Source organism: Marmota marmota, unplaced genomic scaffold (assembly GCF_001458135.2).
Source record: "Marmota marmota marmota unplaced genomic scaffold, marMar, whole genome shotgun sequence".
Classification (NCBI taxonomy): Eukaryota; Metazoa; Chordata; class Mammalia; order Rodentia; family Sciuridae; genus Marmota; species Marmota marmota.
In genome coordinates, this window is record NW_026000016.1 from 25,325,481 (window position 1) to 25,349,189 (window position 23,709).

Here is a 23,709-nt window from a genome sequence, read left to right on the forward strand (position 1 = left end):
CTTTTCAGTAGTTGTGTCCTCCATATTTCTAGCTATTATCTTGTTCCTTTTTGGCCAATATAGAACTAAAAGAGAATCCCATTGCTAACCTCTTCCTTCTTTAATTTTAGGGACAAGTCCACAAAGAGCTGACTTATCTATAAAATAGGGATACTCTGTTTATACCATTTTTTCCTAAGATGGAGAAGGAATAATCAAGCTTCTAAGAAAAATCTGTGAACAGAAAAAATGTTATTAAAGTTTTTCAACTTAGAAATAAAGAAAATGATACAAGCAAAATACTACAGAAATGTTAGGGATACAGTGATACAAAACAGACAAGGTCTTGCCCTCATAGAGCTTACAACTTCAAGATCTGTGCTTTAGCATTGTAGGCACAGATTAAGTACTCAAAAAGTTTTCGATTTCAGGTTTTGGATTTTTGGATTAGAGATGGTCAACTGGTAAAGTCTATGGCAAATATTCCAAAATCAGACAAAAAAAAAAAAAAAAAAAAAAAACAACAATGAGATCTGAAACACTTCTAGTCCCAAGCATTTCAGATATGGGATACTCAACCTGAATGTCAAATGATACAATACAAGGGGCTGCTTCCAATCACAATGCTCCAATGACACTTGGCATTTAAATACCTCTTCAAAATGCTGTAAATTGCTTTCTCAGCATCTCACTTAAGCCTCACTGCAACAACCTGCAATGTTCCATTTTCCTTTTACTAATGAGAAAACAGATTAAGAAAAACTGTTTCTTACTCCAAATTACACAAATAATAGGATAAAGAGCCCTATTTTCTAGCCCTATTTTTCAAATTCTAGCTCCTCATCTACTACACCAATATCTCTGAGGAAAAATAAGTCTGATTTCTGTCAAGTGAATTTAAAGCTCATTTCATAACATCTGAAATGAACACTTCATAACCCACATATCATATCACAGTTTCATAAAGTCATGGAAAATCAGTAATCACATGAGGAAAGTGATCAGCAAATAAAGGGACTATTTAATAAATAGACTCTGAAGTACCAGGCAGAGCAACAGGCCCTAGCCTTTCTCACTTCCTTGTCCCAAGTCCCAGCCCCTGTTCCCACCCTCTATTACAAGTGTTGCAATAGTGTTTGAATATAAAACTAAATTTTTCAACACTATCACATATCAAAAGATAGTTTGTGGCAATAAGTAAGGTCCTAGCAGGTAGTTATGGAGTATTGTGAATATTAAATACCATCAACCCAAGACCAAAACCTACAGAAGTGTCCCTGAACAAAAAAGTACAGTATCCACAAATACCTACTTACACCCTTCCTTTTACCACGCTATTATGAATCACTGTGAGGTGTACTTATAACTTATTTTCCTGGTTTAAAAGTCTATTCTTAAAGAGTATCAGTGATCTATCCCACCCTGACTCTAATAATATGTGAAAGCTACAATCCTGCCTACCCAGCAGGCTTTTCTAAACCTCTTTTCTGATTAAGAAATTAACAGCAACAACAAATAAACATTCCCCTTATCTTGGTAGAAATCATCCCTTAGTTCATGTTGCTTGGGGATAGCTGTTGAACACAGAAATCCCAAGGCCTCCATTCCATCCTCAAGCCACAGAGATGGGTATAAGGTTGTTTGAATTAACTGTGATTTTTAGGGGGATGCTTTTGGATTTTAACTCATTCAAATTTAAACATAAAATGTTTAATCTCATTTAACTTACTTTTATTTACATTTTAATTTCAAATTTAACTTAAAATTAAATTCAATAGTAAAATCTAAAAAAATAAAAATAATAATAGCTTAAACAATCCTGCATTTTGAAAAGTCTTAATTGAAAAAAAAAAAAAAATCTTCTTTTTTTGGTGCTGGTGATTGAACGCAGGGCCTCACATGTGCTAGCATATTGCCCAACCACTGAACTACACACACAGTCTTCCAGCTGAAAAACTTCTGTGTGAAACACTAAAATTTTTGTTAGTAATGATAAAATAGTTTTCTAAGTATCTTATGATCAAAATTGTAAGTTCTTATAAAAGCTTCTTAAACCTTAAACATTAGAAAATTTTATAATAAAAATCAATGGGTGATTTGAAAAAATTATCAACATACAGACCTAGAGCTATCAGAGTATTAAAGAGACTTAAACAAAGTCGTTCAGCCATCAAACAGCAAACCAGGACTTAAATGTGGAAGTTTAGGTCCCCCAGGGCTTATCTGCTATACTATTCAGCCTATGTGGTATCTGGCACACAATTGATAATCAATTGGTTATCAAATGAATGAATGATTAATTTATAGTTTCCTCAGCCCCAACCTAACAAGTATTCCATAAACTGCAACCAAACCAGCCCCTCAAACATACTGTGTAACTTTGCACTTTCTCTTAGGCTCCCCCACTGGTTATACCCTCCTCTACACTTCTATGCCTCTTCAAATCCTATCCAACCCCAAGTCATTATGTCAAAGTTTTCTCTAACATTTTGTCCTGTGATAATCTCTCTCTCATCTGAAATATTACAATACTTATACAATGACAGACTATAGGGTCTTTATGGATAAGAAATAAGAACTTACACCTAGCTATAAATTCTACCTAGCATCAAACAGTTTCTTACCATAAAAGGCATTTAGTACATAGTATTAACTTAAGATACTTCCATCACCAAAAATAAGCCTATATATCTGTGACATAAACTCCCCATTTTTACTTGTCATCGTCAAACTTTAATCCATTATTCCACGTGTGTGTGTGTGTATATATATATATGATAAACTGTGCAATATTTAAAATGGATAATATTTCTCACCAGATAATGCTGAAACTCTCAATGTTGAAACCACCCACTTTTTTTGAAATATTTACTTTTTAATTGTAGTTGGACACAATACCTTTATTTCACTTATTTATTTTTTTATGTGGTGCTGAGGATAGAACCCAGAGTTTCACATGTGCCAGGCAAGCACTCTACCACTGAGCCACAACCCCAGCCCAAAACCACCCACTTTTTAAAATAATCATCAGAGAAGCATTTCACATTTGCACAATAGGAGAACAACACATTAAAGATTCTACACAACTAAAATGCACAGGCTTCTGAATCAGAACACCAACATATATCCATAGTCATTGAGCCTCTTAAAACTCTATTAATGTCTTCTTAAATTGCAAGATTGAGTCCTGTAACCTAATGTATGGCATAGAAATACAGGTTATAGAAAAACCATACAATTAAGCTAATGTACAACATGGTATCATTAAGAAATGAAAACATAGGGGAAAAAAGGTTCTATACAACTAATATTTATACATGTCTTTCCAAAGAAAGATGGACTCAGGAAAAATTTTAATATTTTTTTAGGGTTGTTTTTTTTTTTTTTTAGGTGGACACAATATCTTTATTTTATTTTTATGTGGTGCTGAAGATCGAACCCAGTGCCTCACGCATGCCAGGTGAGTGTGCTACCACTTGAGCCACATCCCCAGACCCAGGAAAAATTTTAATAGTAAACATGTGTTGAAAACATTCCAAGCATCCAGAGCCAAAGATCCTCCAATCACAGGTGCCTCCATAACAACTTTGGCGGATTCTCTGTAAACTTTAATAGCATTCTTTAGGGATTAGGCTCTTTCCCCATTACCCTAAAACAAAAGGACAAAGACTATATCTAAATAAAATGCAGAGATGACCATCTCATAGATGCTGACTTTCATCTCTGAAAAATAGCTGCCTAAATATCATAGATACTATTAGCTTTAGCTAAAAAACTACTGCTGATGGCAAGAACCCTATGAAGATCAACCGAAAAATACTATAGAAATCTTTGCATTGAAACTATCTTTTTCTTTTTTTTTTTTTCTTTTAAATTCCAAACTTATTTAAATGGTATACTTCACTTTATATATAAAGCGTAAGCCAAAAAAAGCTCCCAGCCCCAGTCAGTCATTTCTTTTTGCTACATTTTAATTAAACAGCATGTAACTGTTGCTTCAAACTGTTTGAGAATAGGAATAGTGTTTTAAAGAGAAAAATCCTGGATTTGAGATTAATTATGAATGTGATCTATCCTTACATAAGTTTAGTTTCCAAACTTATTTTTCTATATATTAATTTTCCATTCCTGTATATTGATTTTCTGTTCCTACTAAACTTTATTTTTAAAAATATAGTTGAAGTTTAAATTAGTTCATCGCATTATCTTTAGACATTTTTCAAGCTAGCTAAAATACTGCTTTAAAGAAATATATCTTTTTCTTAGAGTGTTATAACTATACATAGTATTTGGGTTCATTCTGACAAAATAATACGCACAAGGAATTTTATTTCAACCCCCATTTCTCCGCTTTCCCTACTCTCTTCCCTCCCCTTATTCTACCTCTTTTCCTCTACTGATCTTACTTACTTCTTTATTTTTTATAATATTTTCTACATATAGGTGAAATACCCTTTGGTATTATATACATATATAACATGATATTTTTAAATTCATTCCATATTTCTACCCATTTGCCTTCTTTCCTCCCTACCTCTTATTTTCTTCCTTCTACTCCACTGATCTGCCCTGTGTGTTTATGATATTCTATCCCCTCCTCCACCCCTTCTTTCCCTTATTTTGCTCTAGGTTCCACATATGAGAGAAAGCATTTGACCCTTGATTTTCTGAGTCTGGCTTATTTCACTTGGCATGATTTTCTCCATTTCCATTCATTTACTGGCAAATGCCATTATTTCATTCTTCTCTATGGCTGAGTAAAACTTCATCATGTATATATACCACAGTTTCTTGATCTGTTGAGAGGCATCTGGGTTGATTCCACAATTTGGATATTGTGAATTGTGCTGCTATAAATATTGAAGTGTCTGTATCACTATAGTATGCTGATTTTAGTTCTTTTGGATAAATACCCAGGTGCAGGATTGCTGGTTCATGTGGTAGTTCTATTCCTAGTTTTTTGAGGATTCTCCACACTGCTTCCTATAGTGGTTTTATCAATTTGCAGTCCAACCAGCAATGTACAAGGGTTTTTTTCCCCACATCTTCACCAGCATGTAGTTTGTTTTTGTTTTGTTTTGTTTTGTTTTTTTAGTTTTTAGGTGGACACAATATCTTTATTTTTTTTTATGTGGTGTTGAGGATCGAACACAGCGCCCCACTTGTGTTCTTGATAGTTGTCATTCTGGCTAGACTGAAATGAAATCTTAGTGTAGTTTGAATTGCATTTTCCTGGTTGCTAGGGATGTTGAATGTTTTTTCATATATTTGTTGGCCATTTGTGTTTCTTCTTTTGAGAAATATCTGTTTAGTTCTTTGGCCCATTTATTGATTGGGTAGTATTTTTTGTTCGTTTTGGGTTTTTTTTTTTGGGGGGGGGCAATAGTTGAATTTTTGAGTTCTTTATATATTCTGGTTATTAATCCCCTATCAGAGGAGTGGCTGGCAAAGATTCTTTTCCCATTCTGTAGGCTCTCTCCTCACACTCTTGATCATTTCATTTGACATGCAGACATTTTTTAAATTGATGGCATTCCACTTATTGATTCTTGGTTTTATTTCTTAAGGTCTTGTTTAGGAAGTTAGTTCCTACATCTATATGATGAAATGTTGGCACTATGTTTTCTTCTAACAATTGCATGGTTTCTGGCCTAATTCCTAAGTCTTTGATCCATTTTGATTTGACTTTTGTGCAGGATGGAAGATAGGGATCTAATTTCATTATTCTCCATATAGACAGCCTTTTTAACAAGTGGTGCTCGGAAAACTCTCCAAAATACATACATATAGGTGAAATTCCCTTTGGTACATTTATATATGTACACAACACGATATTTTTTAATTCATTCCATATTTCTACCCACTTCAGTGTAAACACTGAAGTGGCTGTATCACTACAGTATGCGGATTTTAGTTATTTTGGATAAATACCCAGATATTTTGCTTATTTTGCTCTAGATTCCACATATGAGAGAAAGCATTTGACCCTTGATTTTCTGAGTCTGGCTTCTTTCACTTGGCATGATTTTCTCCATTTCCATTCATTTAGTGGAAAATGCCATTATTTCATTCTTCTTCTCTATGGCTGAGTATCAGATATATATATATATATGTATGTATGTATGTGTATATATGTGTGTGTGTGTGTGTGTATGTATGTGTGTGTGTGTGTATATATATATATATATATATATATATTTGGGTTTGTCTCAGTGTCTCCCATTCCATTGGTCTTCATATCTATTCTGATGTCAATATAATGCTGTTTTTGTTACTATATCCTAGTAGTGTAATTTAAGATAGGGTATTGTGATGCCTCTTGTTTCACTTTTCTTGTTCAGAATTGCTTCGGCTATTCTAGGTCTCTTTATTCTTCCAAAAGAATTTAAGGACAAATTTTTCTAGTTCTGTGTAGAATGTCATCGGTATTTTGATGGGGATTACATTGAAAGTGTCTATTGCTTTTGGTAGTATGGCCATTTTGACAATATTAATTCTGCCTATCCAAGAACAAGGGAGGTCTTTCCATCTTGTGAGGTCTTTGCCAATATCTTTCTTTAGTGTTCTATAGTATTCAATGTAAAGTTCTTTCACTTCCTTGATTACATTAATTATCTTTTTTTAAAGATTATTGTTAAAGGGGTGTTTTCCTGATTTCTTTCTCAACTGAATCAGTCACCGTTGGAGTACAGAGCTACTGATTTGTGAAAGTTAATCTTGTATCCAGCTACTTTGCTAAATTCATCATCAACTCTAGAAGTCTTCTGGTAGAACTTTTTGGGTCTTCTAGACATAGGATCATGTTGTCATCAAACAGTGACAGTTTGATTTCTTCTTTTCTAGTTTTATCCCTTTAATTTCCTTCTCTTGCCTGATTGCTTTGGCTAGAGTTTCAAGAGCCATATTGAATAGAAATAATGAGAATGGACATCCTTGTGTTGGCACTGATTTCAGAGCAAAAGCTTTCAGTTTTTTCCCCCTTCAGTATGATGTTGGCTTTGGGCTTGTTGTATATTGCTTTTATAATGTTGAGGTAGTTCCTTCTATCCCTAGTTTCTTCATGTTTTTAACATGAAAGGTTGCTGCATCTATTGAAAAGTTCATATGATTCTTGTTCTTAATTCTATTTAAGTGATGAACTGCATTTATTGATTACATGTTGAACCAATCTTGCATCTCTGGAATGAAGCCCACTTGATCATGGTATATTGTCTTCTTAATACATTTAAAGTGTGGTTTGCTAATATTTTAATGAGGATTTGTGTGTCTGTGTTCATCAGGGATATTGGTTTGTAGTTTTCTTTCCTAGATGTGTCTTTGTCTGGTTGTCGAATCAGGGTTATACTAGCTTCATAGAATGTATCTGGGAGTGTTCCCTCCCTTTCAATTTCATGGAATAATTTGAGGTAGACTGCTGTTAGTTCTTCTTTAAAGGTCTAGTAGAACTCAGCTGAGAATCCATCTGGTCCTAAGATATTTTTGTTGGTGGTGGTAGGCTTTTAATTGCTGTTTCAATTTCATTAATTGATATTGGTCTGTTTAGTTTTTCTGTTATCTTCCTGGCTCAATTTGGGCAGATCATGTGTGTCCAGAAATTCATCAGTGTCTTCAAGATTTTGCTGTTTACTGGAGTATCAATTTTCAAAATAGTTTCTAATGATCTGGATTTGGGGAGTGTCTGTTTATATCTCCTGTTTCATCTCTAATTTTTTTGATTTGGGTCTTCTCTTTCTTTTGGTTAGTGTGGCTAAGGGTTTATCAATTTTACTTATATTTTTGAAGAACCAACTATTTGTTGCATATTTTTTTATTCTGGATTTCATTAATTTTGGCTCTGATATTTATTATTTCCTTTTTTCTACCGATTTTGGAGTTTATTTGTTCTTTTTATAAGTCTTGAGGTATAGCATAAGTTTAATTATTTGGGATCTTTATTTTTTTTAATGTAGGCACTCAATGCAATGAATTTTCTTCTTAGTATATTTTCATGCTGTCCCAGAGATTTTGATATGCTGTATCTTTGTTCTCATTTGTGAAACTACCTTTTAAGGAGGAAGTTAGAAAAGGAAAAAAGTCCCAATATCCATACACAAATTACACATCTTCTCACTGTAACAACCCTACCCCAAAAAAAAAATAAATTAAAAATTAAATCTACCTTTGGAACAGCTGTTTGATTTCATGCATGTTATGTGTGAAGATCAAGCAGTGATACACACCAAATCAAATGGGCCATTTAAGAAAAAGGCATAGAAATACCTATCTGGAGTTTATACTGGCTGTGCAAATGAATGTACTTAGTCATTATTCAACGTCACTACTTACAAAGCAAGCAACTGATTCCTTTCAAATGTTCATCTTTTCTGTCATCACTAACTGAAAACTATGGCCCAAAATACAAATTAACATCATCTACTATGAAAATAATAACTCAAAACATTAACCCACTTTAAAAATGTGTGCTAAGTATCTTTTCAACTAAAATATTATTTTAAACAGTAATTAGTAACAAAAGCAAAACACATATATGCTATGTAGATAATCGTATTACAAGATTATATGAAAAAAAAGATTACAGGAAACACTGCTCTGAAGTTATTTTCTATTTCTGAATGTCCTAAAAATTGTTGTTAAATTAGCAGAATAAGAAAAAATAATAATACAGGCACCATTTTCAATAACAAATAACAATTTCTTCACTTAAAATGAAGACACACATGGAGAAAGTCTCTGGTAGAAACTTTTTTATAGCCAAGGAAAAGGATATTTAAGCCTAAGATGCCCCAAGAAACACATTTAAAACCCCATTTATGGAGAACTGATGAAGGTTATCATCTTTTTAAAGCTTCTTTAAGAAGCTAAGTCCTCAGAACAAACTTTTCAAAATTCTACTACAAATAAGTTTTGACATGCTCATGGTAATTTTAGCCTTAATGTCATAAATCTTCTTAGAGCATCTGCTCCTACCTGAGCTTTACAACATGACATACCAGGCACAAAGTAAGTAATCCTTGGAGCCTGTTTATCTTAGAATAAGGTGCAAGAAAAAAGACTATTTCATATCCCATTTAAAGATGTGTTCTCTTTCTCACCCCACCCCCACTTTCTCAAGAAGTTCTTTTAGAAGGCACTTATTGTTTCCCCTTCAAACAAATGTTTATTTCTTACAACACTCAGCGAAAGAATTTTGCCAGTTACTAGGAATGAGCACACTAGACTAAAATAAATCAAAAAAGTACTCTGGCCAGCTGATTCACATCCCACTGGTTCAATGCAAAACACCCCAGGCAAACACAAGAACAAAGTGGACATATTTCTGGCAATGTGGATTCACGGATGAAGATAACCTAAAAAATGCTAGGTTAAATATTTCAAAAATCGTTTTTAAATGTATGTCAGAGCCAGAAATATAGTTAAAGAAATGTTCCAAGGGCATACATAATAAGAAAGCACAAATCTAAAAAGGTGAGTTAGTTCTGAAGTCAACATGCCTAGGGGCATCTACATAGTCCTGGTGGCATGAATTTGATAGGGAGGAAGCTATAGAAAATAAGGTAAAAGGAAGCCAAACTTCAGAGCTTATACAAGATGGAAAGCGAGATTAGATTCCACCCCACATAAAACTCCACAAGGAAGTAAATTAAAACAATAATTCATCTTTCTGCTGAGAAGCATGTGGGAATGCTCAGGGAACAAAAACAGTTAAATGATGTCAAAAAGAGGTCGATCTTATTGTTCAGGAGGAATGTACAGATAGTATTTAGACTTTAAGAATGCATACATCACATTTCTAAGATAGCACCAACAGAAAGAGAGAGACAAACAGACAAACAGACCTGAAAACTTCCAATAGAGATGAAGGGGAAAAAAATATGAAATGAGAAGAGGGAAAAAAAAGAAAAGAAGAAGACAAGAAAGCATATGAGTAGGAAAGAATTCAGGCCTACAGTTGGATACTCCTGGATTGAAATTCCAGTTTTGTGTATGTTCCTTCTAACCCCAGACAAATCATCTACTTCTAAAGTTTCCGTTTTCTCATCTTCAAGAAAGGGATAATAACAGAAAGTTTTTAGCCTGTGATTTAAACTGATATGTAAATACACTATACCTTGTGCAATGCCTGGCACAAAGCTATATAAAAACCTTTCTCTTTCCTCTTCATTTCATGACACTGAAGTATGTTCAACAAACAAAAAATGTTTATTGTTTTAGGCTGCTGAATCAGACTGTTTTTTTACATACAAAACATACAATTTGGTCATATGTATCTCCCTGGTTTTCTGTGCATTCCTTCAATAATGAAATTTTAAAGTTTTGGAATAAAATTATGTGAAGTATTTTTTAATATTTATTTTTTAGTTATAGGTACACACAATGTCTTTATTTTGCTTTATCTGGTGCTGAGGATTGAACTCAGTGCCCCACACATGCGAGGCGAGTGCTCTACCACTGAGCTACAACCCCATCCCCAAAAAATTATGTGAAGTATTTTAAGAGTCTACTAGATCAAAACTATGCCTAAATATATTTAGATTTTCAGAAGAAAGATTTAAGTTCAATGTGTTACAAATGCTCCTTTCAAAGCAAAATGTAGATTAACACTGCGTATAAAATAAAAAGCAGTTGTTGCCTAATGTGATAGCTAAACCCCCTCTGGCTTTTTTTTAATATTTATTTTTTAATTGTAGTTATACACAATAACTTTATTTTATTTTTTTATGTGGTGCTGAGGATCGAACCCAGGACCTCACACATGCTAGGCAAGTGCTCTACTACTGAGCCACAACCTCAGCCCACCTCTGGCTTTCCTGAAGAAAAAAAGAATGATTACTAAGTATGTCACCTTAAAGTGACACCTCAGTTAATGAAAATTGGTCAAAATTAAGAATGTGCATATAATTCCGAAATACAAGATAATAAAATTTCATCCTGTATACAGATTACTTTTATGGACTTTGATATTGTGTTCTAAATATTAAAGTGTTCAGTAAAAGATTAGTAGTTGACCCTAAGGACAAAAAACATGAAAAACATTTCATTCACCAACCCAGATATGGCCAGTCATGGTGGTGCATGCCTATAATCCCAGCAGCTTGAAAGGCTGAGTCAGGAGAATTCCAAGTCCAAAGCCAGCCTCAGCAACATAGCAAGGACCAAAGCAACTTAGTGAGAAACTATCTCAAAATAAATAAAAGATCTGGAAGGTTGCTCATTGGTTAAGTAACTCTGGGTTCAATCTCTGGTATCGAAAATAAATCAACCCAGAAATAGATTATCCTTTTTCAGTTCTTATAGCCAATATTAAATTGATATTTTCTCTTCTATGTAGGATGCTTCCAGAATTCTACCATCTGTACATTTAGAGAGTAAAAATTGATTTCTATGGGTGTCTCAGACAAACTTTGAATGGCAAAACTACCCCCTATAAATTATAATATAATCCCCCTTAAAAAAAACTCCAATTGCTTTGTCTGTCTAGTAGTAAAGAAGACTGTCTCCTACTTGAAAGCACAACTAGCCATCATGGTAACACCATCTTCTTATCTGGAATAAAAATGCCAAAAGTTGCAAATGTTTCGTAAGAAACAAACTGACAATCACTGAAATGAAGGAAGAAAGTTTTATTACAATAGAAATGGAAAATAATATATGTATACACAGATTCTAACAGAAAATAAGATGGAGGAATTTTATAAGCAGAAATCTTTAAACAGGGTTGTATTATGTATAAAACAGGGGGCATCAGCTTGCTAAATAGCAGAATAATCAAGGGCTGAGTCTCTGAAATCTGGTTGACCAGATTCAAATTGCAGCTCTAGTAATTAGTGAATAACTTGGGCAAGCTATTTAGCCTCAGTTTCTGTATCTGTAAAACTGGTATAATAATTGCACTTAAAAGAATTATAGCGAAGCCAGGTACGGTGGCACATGCCTGTAATCCCAGTGGCTCAGGAGGCTGAGGCAGGAGGATTGTGAGTTCAAAGCCAGTCTCACCAAAAGTGAGGGGCTAAGCAACTCAATGAGACCCTGTCTCTAAATAAAATACAAAATAGGACTGGGGATATGGCTCAGTAGTCGAGCACCCTGTGTTCAATCCCTAGTACAAAAGAAAAGAATTATAGTGAAGATTAAATTAGATATAAGAAACATCAAACACTTAGTATGGTGATAAAAACATAGTAAATATTTAATAATTGTTAGTAATCTTATAATTATTATTCTCTGAATTTTTTTTTTTACAACAAGACTCTAGGAGAAATGTCAAAAAGCACCTTAATGGTGGTTAAACAAAGAAATTACATTTTAATTACACATTCCCTGATAGAAGTAAATAAATCCTAATGCCCATCACAAAGCATTCAGCAAATACAATAGCCTAGAAGCCAATAATGACCACAAATTAAATCATTAAAAAATTATTAGTGTAAAGAGGACTACTAATCTCTTCAATTGAGCCCAGTGTTCTAATTAATAATACTCAGGTTATGGTATTAAGGGACTAATGTAAAATACTATTTGTTGCTACAGTGATCTTGAGGATAACCATTACAGTTATTCAACCACAGTAAAGTCAAAAAGAAACAAAACAATACCAACTATTTGGTAAGCACAGTAATTTAATCTGCCCCCCAACAGCTTGATTGCTGGAGAGAAGCAACACGGTGACAAAATGTTGGAGATACAGGCTTAGTTCAAAACAGCTTAGTTTTCTCAGGTTCCATTGAGTAAAGTAAGAATCTACTGCAGATAATTCTGAAAGTTCAATTTGCATTTGACTATTTTTAAAATTAGCTTTTAAATTGACAAATAAAGGAAACCCCTGCCTGGTCCCCTTTGAATAAATCCTACTCCTATACTCAAAAATACACATGTGCATACATAAAATTGGCAAATAAAAATTGTGTGAATTTATGGTTTACAACGTGATGTTTTGAAATATGTACGCATTGTGAAATGACAGCATAAGAAAATCTAAGCAGTCTCTGAGAAAGTAATGTCTAAAACCTAAGAGTTGAGAATGAAAAGTCAAGACCCAAGAATGCTTGAATTCTTATACCACTCCCACCACCAGAGAGAAACTATTTGGGAATGAGCTGCTAACTGGCAGCAACTGCCATCAGCATCACCTGAATAGGCCTCCAGAGCAGGAATCTAATAACTACTTACTTGGAGCCACTAATTTTCTCTTCATTTCAAAGTGGCCTTTTTATCTATGTTTAAAGAACAAAACTGTCTAAAAAAATTTTTTTTGCAGCAGTTGGAAATGAATTCATCATTACCCTCCATTATCCCTTTCAGCTGGCAATAACTTGTGGCAGTAAAGCAAGGGGGAAAAAGAGTTGGGGTGATTTTAATCAAAGCTTGGATTCTAGCCCTGCCCTGCAGCATGCTGTAATATGAGAAATGTTCCAGCCTCACATTCCAATAGCAAAGAGTTTTTATGTGAACAGTCCTTCTACATTAACTGCCACCTCTCTTTTTGCTATTGTTTTTATCCATGCAACAAATATTTCTTGAGCACATACTACTTTCAACTATGCTAAATGCTACATTAATTATGGTATCATCCTTGGGAAAATATTGGTCAATAATAAACTGATTGCATTTAACAAAAAATGTAAATTGAACACAGCAATAAAACAAGTAGAATAAAACATTTTTGGAGTGTACAGATATAACAACAAAAAAATCTAGAATCAACATGCTACAAACTCTAAATAGCACTTTATGTATGGGCACCAAAACACTTAAGAGGCTTCTAAAATGTACAAGAAAACAAGGTATACTCAGAAAGGGGTTAAAAATCAACTACACAATCTTTAAGTGGTACAAACTTAGACAAAATACTTAATCTCTCCTAAAGTGAAGTATAAATATGTACCTTACCTCAGGGTTGTTGTGAAGATTGGGTAATATATTAAAATCCCAGCACAGTGTCTACACTATAGTATAGGACCAATAAATAGAAGCCAGTATCATTAGAGACACTTTCAACAAAAGGTATAATACACTTATGGGTGACATTTAGTCCTTGGTAGAAAACAATTCATTCTGTCAACAAAATTTATTAACACTCTGAAAAGCAAAGTAAAATCACAAGTTTCGTGGAAGAACATGTAACTTGACAATATATAAATTAGGAGCATCAATCTTATGACAAGATGGGAGATAGTAAACTGCAACTAAGAGGCGAGTAATATTATATGAAGAATATCTAAACAAACAATATAAACAGAGATAGATAAGATAGACAGATGGATGTAGTGAGATTAAGGACTTGCAGAAGCAAAAAGTTCAAGCTATATCTATTTGTCAAGTTGGAAAAGGTCCGGTCTCCTCCCATTATTCTTGCTGCTCTTCTCAACTCCTATATGGAAGAAATATGTTCTCTTAGATACTGGGAGTCCCCTCACCAAAAAAAAGAAAATCTGAAGTAACAAAGTAAACATATTAAGTTGCCCACTAATTCTTTGGGCTAACATGTTTCATTTTAAATAAATTTATATAAGATTTACCAGGTGCAGTGTTGCATGACTGTAATACCAGCTACTTCAGGAGGCTGAAACAGAAGGATTGAAAGTTCAAAGTCAGCCTGATGACTTTATGAGACCCTGTCTCAAAACAAAAAATAAAAGGGCTGAGAACATAGATCACTGTAGAGCTCTTGCACACAAAAACCTAGGTTCAATCCCCAGTAATTTTTCCCCAGTAATGGAAAAAAAAAATTGTGTGTGTACATGTATAATATTAATATATAAAATGTGTGATGTATGTGTGTGTACATGTAAAATTTATAAAATACACTTTGGAATTAGGTGTATTTTAAAGGAATTCCACACTTTACTCTGAGTTTATTTAATCAATAATGAGAAAAATAAAGATTTCATGGAGCAGGGGCATTAGAAGACAGAGGAAAGAAAAATGGATGACTTTAATGCATCAGCATTTGTAAAACAAGAAAGTATCATTATCTAGGAGGAAGTCAAAGAGCAGAGAAAAAAAGAAAATTGCAAGACAGTATGCACTAAGGACTATGGAACAAATACAATGTTCCACACACAACTTACTCTGATTTCTCACTGAATAGCAAATGTTACTATAGACAGATTATTGAAAGTTATCAACTGAAGGACTGTGAAGTAGAAAACTTGTAACATGAAACATTGAGATCTGTAAATAAGTTGTTTTATCTTATTAAATCACTTCAATAACAAATCACTCAAAATATCACTCAAAATTTAATGTTTATTTACTTCTTTAAAAAAAAGTTAAAAGTCCTTTCTTAAGCTTAAGCATTTCTGAATGCCTTCTGTTTGCAAATGTAGAAATTCATGAATTTCTCAACTTAAAAGCTGGCATACAAAGCTATGCAAAAACACTGTCTTCCAGCTGAAATGGCTCCAGAATGAACCTTTCTTAACAGATCTTCAAATGTGGCAAAGGTTCCGAAAAATGATAACTAAACACCAAATCACTCTGAGTCAATGCAAATTCTACCAACCCTCTGAATATAAGCTAAATGGTTTCCTAGTCTGGTTCAGAAATAATTGCATTATTGCATTACAAAGTTGAGGCAGATAGTCTATGCTTCATACCCAGTTATCTCACTACTGGATATTGAGACTACACATAGAAAAAAAAAATCTGTCACATACTGAAGTGCTTTACTTCCTTAATATTCATTTATCATGGAAAATGTCTTTTTTGTTTAACCAATTATCTCTAGAACTGAATTCATAGATTTTTTTTTAAATTCCAATCCTGAAGGAAAGAACCCTTCAGAAAGGGTTGTGTTCTCCATTCCCTTTTTCAGCTACAGCTTCCAAAGTGCAAAAAAAAAAAAAAAAAAGGAGGAGGAGGGTTATAAAATTAGTTGGAATCAGCATTGTAGTCCATAATTTCAATTTGATGAAGTGGAATTTTCAGTTGAAATGTGTCCCCCCAAAACTGCATAGTTTATTCGAAGATCATGCCCTCTAACGACAAAGATAGAGAAGCACTATACATATGTCAGAGACATGCACTTGCCTGGAAAGGGTAAATGTGAAGGCAACAATATGCTAAAGATCTGTGGAGGTGGCATGAAGTGGCAAAAATAAGGGAAAAAAAGATCTCATTCTAGTGCTACTTTCTAATATGACCCTCAGCCAATGCCATGTAGAGTATAATAAAAGCTACACTTTACTGAGTACTCAGCACATCCTATATTCAATATGTTGTTTACTCCCTATAATGACCATTATTGTGCTTATTTTGCAGATAAGGCAAAAAGTGCAGTAATTTGATCAAGGACTCTCCTGAGCTTGCAAGTGATCAACAAATGACATTATTGTTATTACCTAAATTCAGCTCAAATTAATCCCTGAAACCAGGCAACCTTCTAAAGGATCCATTTATATCCTACAATGTTCTCTTGATGTCTCAGAAATTTCTTATAATTTTGTCCAAAAGGGTTTCCAAATCAGCATCATCTATCCTTAACTTCCTCCAGAAAACAAGCTCTCTTGGTGACATCTCTTGGACCTATGTTCATATCCTTAAGGTCTGTTCCGATCCCCTATGAATCACCCAATGTCTGGCTACTTGCAAAATTTCTTTAAGCTCCATGGGTATCATGTCACTGTGTTCCCCAAGTAAATATGTGGTTCATCTGGATATTTTATGACACATCTGCTTCTCTCTGCTCATCTTCCCTCCCACCAATGTCACTGAATGGCTTGAATAATCACCTCCATTCTCTTAATTACCAATTATATTCTCTGAAGTTGAGATTCAAAATCATCCTCTCCTCATAAAGCCTGACCTTGATTGGCTTCACTTAACTGTAATCACTATTATAACAGAAAGGACTTAGGACTAAGAACCAAGAAATCTCAAACTCTAGTCCTGGTTCTATACTAGCTGTGTTACCTGAGCAAATCATTCACCTTTCTGAGACCAGTTTCTCAAATATAAGTGAGAGTTATTAGACTAAGTTCAAAACTAATTCCCAGCTCTAAGAATTTTTATGCAAAAATATTAGCAAGAGCACGGAATTATAAGAACAGAAAAACTTATAAAGTTTTAAAGTTATTTAAGGCTCCCTAAATTTAAAAAAATACAATATAGTAACCTATAAAAGAGAATAACAAATTTCAAAGACTGGCAAGGGCCTTCACTTTGTCCATTTTCCATTCTGTGACACATTTATGAAAACCTGGCCTTTGTTGTTTTTAAATCCATTAAAGGCTAACTGTGTTATGGATATATACACTCTTCTGTTTGCTAATCATTATGCAGTATTTTATATGCCACATTATTTGTTTAATACACCAACAAATTTTAAATACTAATTGTGACAGTCTGATGTATCAACATTGCTAGGTTACAGGACCCAGTTATTTAATCAAATACTAGTTTAGATGTTGCTGTGCAAGTACTGTGTAGATGTGGCTAATATCTACAATTAGTTGCCTTGAAAGGAAAGACGATTAACCTCAACAATGTGGGTTGGATTCATCTAATCAGATGAAGGGTACATTAAGAGCAAAAGCTGAGGCTTCCCGGAGAAGTTTGCCTCAAGATTACTCCTGCCTGAATTTCCAGCCTGCTGGCCTGACCTACCAATTCTGTACTTGCCAACCACCAAAAATGCCTGAGCAAGTTCCTTAGAATAAATCTTTAAAAAAAATACACGGATATACTGTATATGATATTGGTTCTGTTTCTCTGGAAAGCCTAGTTGATATACTAACACAGTAAAAGTCAAATAGGTACTTTTCCTTAAAAGTTAACAAATGTCTGTATGTTATAACCTCTTTAAAATATTGCAGCATTTTAAATAAATGCCAGATTGTTATTTTTTAGGTTAGTACTTTCTACACAATGCCAACAAACTAGCAATACTATTTTCTCATTATAATCATTAATCACCCTTATTAATCCAAAACCAGCCTTGACTCAACACAAGCTTTAAGGGATAAATATAGAAGACAAAGCTTAAAAGAATTGCTAATAAATGAGTAAGAAATTGACACCAAAGTATCTTTCTCAGGCTGAAATAATGAACTTTTAAAACACAGGAAGGATAAAATTTAACAGGAATACATGTAAAAGTCCTGCATTACAACCTAAAAATCAGTATTACTAGCACCTGAGGGTCAGACTAATGGAGAGTTCCCACAAAAATTGGGGAAGCTTTGGCTCACCAAATACTTAATATTGGAACAAGATGTGCTGCTGAAATGTTAAGGCAATTTGGAACTTCAATAATAATGAATATTCAATAAGAGTATAGAATTGTATCCATCTTACAGGAAATAATGGTACAACCATTTGTCACCTCGTCAGACATGTAAAGGAGGGAAGACAATTACAAAAGCCATACTAAAACCTTGTGCTTCCAAAATGAGATGATCAGGATGATGAGAAAGCATTATTTAACCCAGAGAAGAAATAGTTATCTTTAAATATATGATAGATTCTTGCATAGCAAAGAGAAAACAGATATTTTGTGTTGCTATGGATAACAAATTTAGAAAATGGATGACAAGCCTGTTTGGAGAACAAGTTCAGTCAGCAAATAATCTATTTCCCTAATAGCAAGTTAGGCTGGTAACAGAGGAGAAGAAATAAGAAAGTCAATGGATTCTAAGGTTTAAAAATATGTTTTCCAGGTATGGTGGAACACACTCACAATCCCAGCTACTCAAAAGGCTAAAGAAGAAGGTTACAAAGTTTGAGGCTTGCCTGGGCAACTTAGTGAGACCACATTTCAAAACAAAATAAAAACAAAGCTGTGATGTAACTCAGAGGTTGAATGCTCTTGGGTTAATCTCCAGTACCAAAAAAAGAAAAAAAAACAGATATAGATATATAATAGATACAGATATATAGATACAGATAGGTAGTGTAGGAGATATATATCCATTTTCCAAATGTGTCATCCACAGCAATCCAAAATATCTATTTTCTCTTCCCTACACAAGATTTTGTCATGTATTTAAAGATAACTGTCTCTTCTCTGGGTTACATAATACTAGTACATAGATTTCTCACCATTCTAATCATATCATTCTGGATGCACTACTTTGTTAGTATAGCTTTTATAACTGTCTGCACTCTTTTACATGTCTGATGAAGGCAGCACATTGTTGGACCATTACTTCTTATAAGGTGAACACAATTCTATATTATTACTGAATATGCATTTTATATGTCTATCTCCTAGATAAGTAGATAGATTCTACAAGGACATACAAATAAGATTCAATCAAAAGGATAACTAGATTTAGGGTCAGAAGACATGGGAATATGTACAATTTTAGAGGCTAAAAGTCCAAACAGCATAGTGCCAGATCATCATCTCAGGGCAGATGGCGTTTTAGTCCAATATCACAGAGCTCCATAACAGCACTGGGAAGTCTCTTAACCTTTCTGGAACTCAGGATTTTCCATCTCTGAAGTAAAGAAACCACCTTTCCTGCCCTATGACTACATAAGAAAACCACATCAGAAACAATTTATACATAAATTATCATTGTTATTACACATTAGACTCTTTTAGGCTTTGTTCAACCCACTTAAAAAGGGTATAAAAACCTAGAATCTTAAAAGATCAATCAAGATAAGACCTTGTAAATAGACTAAAGAAAACTATGTTTCAGATAAAAATCCTAAAGGAATAGTCTCATCATAGAGAAGTTAACAAGATATTTAATACATAATAGGTTAAGTGTTCTTAAAAGAGATGCTGTTTTGCTGTGGCTACAACATAGGGTTTTTTTACAATAATAATAATAATAAAGTGAATGAAACCCGTTAAAATATGCTGTTTTGTTGTTTTCTATAACTAAAAGGATTATAAGGTGGTCTTTGTAATGAATGCAAGTAAGATTTCAAGTAGGCGCAAGGAAGAATATTTACGTACCTCTCTTAAGGTCAAATAAAAATGTGTAAGCATGAAACAACAAACAAAGAAATTATTATTCCTACCTGTGAGGATGCTAAGACTGACAGAGTCTATAGGAGTTCAGGGATCAAAACCCACCTGTCCTTGATTGGTCAATATATATAATCTTTAAGAGAATTAAATCAGATTAATTTCCAAGGAATTTTCTTGCTCCAGAACTCAGCAAATTAGAGCTAATAAATGTTTATTAGAGAAGAAATAAACTTAGCAATTCAACTTGGTAGTATATTTAATATGAACATTCTACTTTAATCAGTTTTTACTTTTATTTTTGTGGGCTGGGGTTGAAGTCCAATGGTAGAGCACCTGCCTAGCATTGTGAAGACCTGGGTTCAATTACCAGCACTGTGAAAAATAAACAAGAAAAAGTACATTTCTTGTTCTCAAATTATAAGGCAAATGGGATAAAATATTAATAAGTGAATCTGAATAAATGGTATATAGGTGGTCCCTTGTACTATTTTTTTTATTTTTGCAATTTTTTTCAATTACTTTGGGTTTAAAATATTAGGACTTGACTCTGATACTATCTGCATAGTCATTATTTCTTATGGGAAAGTTGAGAATTTAACTTTTTATCACCTTCTAGGGCCTGCTCTCACTGCCCTCCTGAGATAAAAACAAGTTAACTGATATATAATGTATACAGTCCTCTGTCTTATCCCATCTATAATGTTTTCACTAGTTTCCATGCCTTCCTCCTCTCAATATTGAAAATATTAGTGCTAAAATAAACTATTACTATCTCAATCCCTCCCTCAAATCTCTCCATGATTCCCAATGACCACATAAACTTCACTTCAAAAGCTCTGCCCCCTCATTCTCCTGGGAGATAATACCCATCACCTGCAGACAATAAATAAGAGTGCACATATACAGACATAGATATTATTGTTATTTTAAAACTATAATAAAATTCAACTCTAAGTCTTTCTGTTATATTATCACAAGGAGCTGGCAATTCTAAACTACTTCACTACTAAATTACCCCTTAAAATCATAGGAGACAGCTTCTAGTGTGTCACTTGTAATGGTCAATTTTCCTACATCCGCCCAAATTTTTTATCCAATAGCTCTTTTTTTTTTCCTTAGGATCTCAGAGGAAAAAAAAATTAACTAATAATAGCAATAAAGAATGGGAGTATTTTTTTACAGTATTTGTAATTGTGAGACATATGTTACTACTTTGATATGAAAGTTAAAGTATAATTTAATGTGATCCCTCTAAGCAAAACTTAATGGAGTCCATTTATATAATCAGAAAATTATGATTTAGCATTTAAAATTATTTTTAAAACAATAACTATCTAAACCCATGGCTCACAGTCATAACTACCTTCCAAAAGGCAGGAAAAGTTGCCAAGATTTATGGGATCATATTGAACAGAATAGACAGGATCCTTCTAACAGGACTGCTGTCTTATTTGACCATTCTGGTCCCATTTTGAGTCACCCTGAGGCCCAGGTTATCTTGGTCACTGAGAGAAAAGTTCTAACTCAGAAGAGAAAAAGGGACAGAAAGTGATCCTAAAGGAAGGGATGAGGGCCACACTCTGTATCATTGGCAGTACAGCAGCTGCATGGTAAGTTGGCAAAATCAGCATTCTGGAAGCTCCCTAGTCAAAAGATATATATTCCTCAGCTGTATCAAACTCTCTTGATTCTACCAAACGGCAGGGAATAGCTTCCTATAGGGAAGCAGATAACTAAGAAGGTACTATATAATAATAAAACTGATCACCAGAGGGCATGAAACTAAAGAACTAAATATAACAAATTATTTGATATATTACAAACTGGTGATTAAGAAAAACAAAATGTTTAAGTATGTGTATACAAAGACACTGTTCTGGTTAGCACTGTTTTGGTAGTTTTTACAATGCAGATACATATTCCATTGCAGCAGGGAAAAAAATTAAACAGTGAACCCAAGGTAAACTACCAATTTGCTGCATCTACTCAAAAATTGCCATTATTGCTTACACTGTAAAATACATCTCAATCCTACAGAATAACAATTTATCTAAAGAGTAAGCTAAGAGATTTATTCAACAATTAGAACAAGAAATATTCCAAAGATTTTCCAAAACATCGGGCAATCAAATTTCAAAACATTCAGAAATATAACTAGAAACTTGCTACAGAAGGTAGATGCTCTTCTGTTTCAACAAGAAGCACTTCCTCCAACCATAAACTAAAGTGTGAAGACTTGCATGCTTTCTTAAGTGTTCACCTCTCTAAAACACAAGGGAAGGAACACAATTTTTTAAACCAAAGTTGAATGCAAAAATAAAATCAAGCCTCATCAGATAACCATACAGTCTACTTAAAGAAATGAGATTAAATTAAGATACATTTAGTAACCAAGATAGCAACTAATGCAGTAACTTTGGAGATGACTGTCATCTTTTCATTATCTAATTTGAAAATTTATTCAATATGCTCATCTACATGTTAAAGCAATTGGTTTATGACTAGATACTGATTTACACTAATTAATATCAACTGTGTTCCTAAACATAAGGACTTGTATATATCACTCAAGTATATAAATTTTCAAGGCTATCAAGAATTTATATATAAAATAGCAAGACACCAGGGTACTAATAAGTACAAATTTTCTAGTTTATTTGAAATAATTCAAATATCTGACCAGCAAATCAGATCTTAGAGTTACCTGTACCAACGCAGTCGTTTTTAAAACTTTAAAAAAAAAAAAAAAAAAAAACTAATGTTGGAAATGTGAAATACCTGAAGCTATTATCAGCTATCACCCTCCATCAAAGACTTTCCCTAGCTTTTCCTAGCTGCTCCGTTGGTGGCAAAAATCCAAGTCACTTAACATCCAAAAATATGTTACAATGTTGAGCAGAAAAACAATTAAGTTGTAATGTTGACAGCACGGGTTCCTCTGGTGATTATCACAGTCATCCTAAACACATTTAGAAGTTCATTCCATGACAAAGGAAATAAGAAAAACTAAACTCTGCAAGGTAGACAGGAGTCCAAAAGGAAAACTTTGGTTGACTTGTCTGAACAGAGATTTAAAATACTATCAGTCTGACAAACGCAGCAAAGTTGGATCTGGGTGAAGACGAGTTCAAGCTTTTCCTAAGAATATAAAATATTTTCCCGAAATCTACCTGGGTGGGCGGGAATACATTTTTTTAAAAGCAGGACTAATTGCAAATAAAGCAATACGAGTTCAGCATCCAATCGGTAACCGGTCATCTCTCTTGATTCCTTAAGTCAGGACGTCCTTCTCATCTAGGACCCTCAGAAAAGGAGCGACACCCCCCACCCCGCACCCCGTTTCTAAACCTCTCCCTGGAAGTCAACCTTTGCCATATCCTGCCACCATCCCAGACAATCCGCCAGGACCCGGGACACACCCCCACATTCCTCCGACGTGCATCTCCCTCCAGTGTCATCGCAGCCCCCTGTCTCAAGGCCTCTTCGCCTCAGGGTCCCCGGTGCCTCCTCCCCAGACCCTCACGGCTACCCTTGGGGGCTCTCCCGAATCCCCATTCCCAGTCCTGGCCCCCCTCCTCAAGCCAGAGGTCCCAGCAGTCCCTCCACCGGTGCGGGAAGCGCCGACTTTCCCTTCCCTACCCGGTATCCCAGTCCCGCGGCGCGGCGCGACAGCGCGCAAGAAGCATCCACCGAGAAGACAAGTGCCCGGGGCGCTCCGGCTCCGAACTCACCTCTAGTCCGGGCTCCCGGATCCTGGCCAGGAGCCGGGCTTCCGCCTGGCGCGGTCGGCGTTAGCAAGCGGGACC

General features: G+C 34.4%; 1 protein-coding gene across 6 annotated transcripts in view; it reads right to left on the minus strand.

The window, feature by feature from the left end:
- The window catches only part of Disp1 (dispatched RND transporter family member 1), a 195,207-nt gene that overhangs the window by 165,580 nt on the left and 5,918 nt on the right, over window positions 1-23,709 (minus strand). For 3 of the 6 annotated variants that reach the window (XM_048809329.1, XM_048809323.1, XM_048809324.1), the window contains one exon: window positions 23,543-23,709. This exon is cut by the window's right edge. Coding sequence is in view for 2 of the 6 variants with exons in the window: in XM_048809323.1 (XP_048665280.1) it covers window positions 23,543-23,589 (47 nt within the window). In the remaining 4 variants the exon portion in view is untranslated. The remainder of the gene's footprint in view (window positions 1-23,542) is intronic. The other 3 variants (XM_048809325.1, XM_048809327.1, XM_048809331.1) reach the window with 3 other exon arrangements.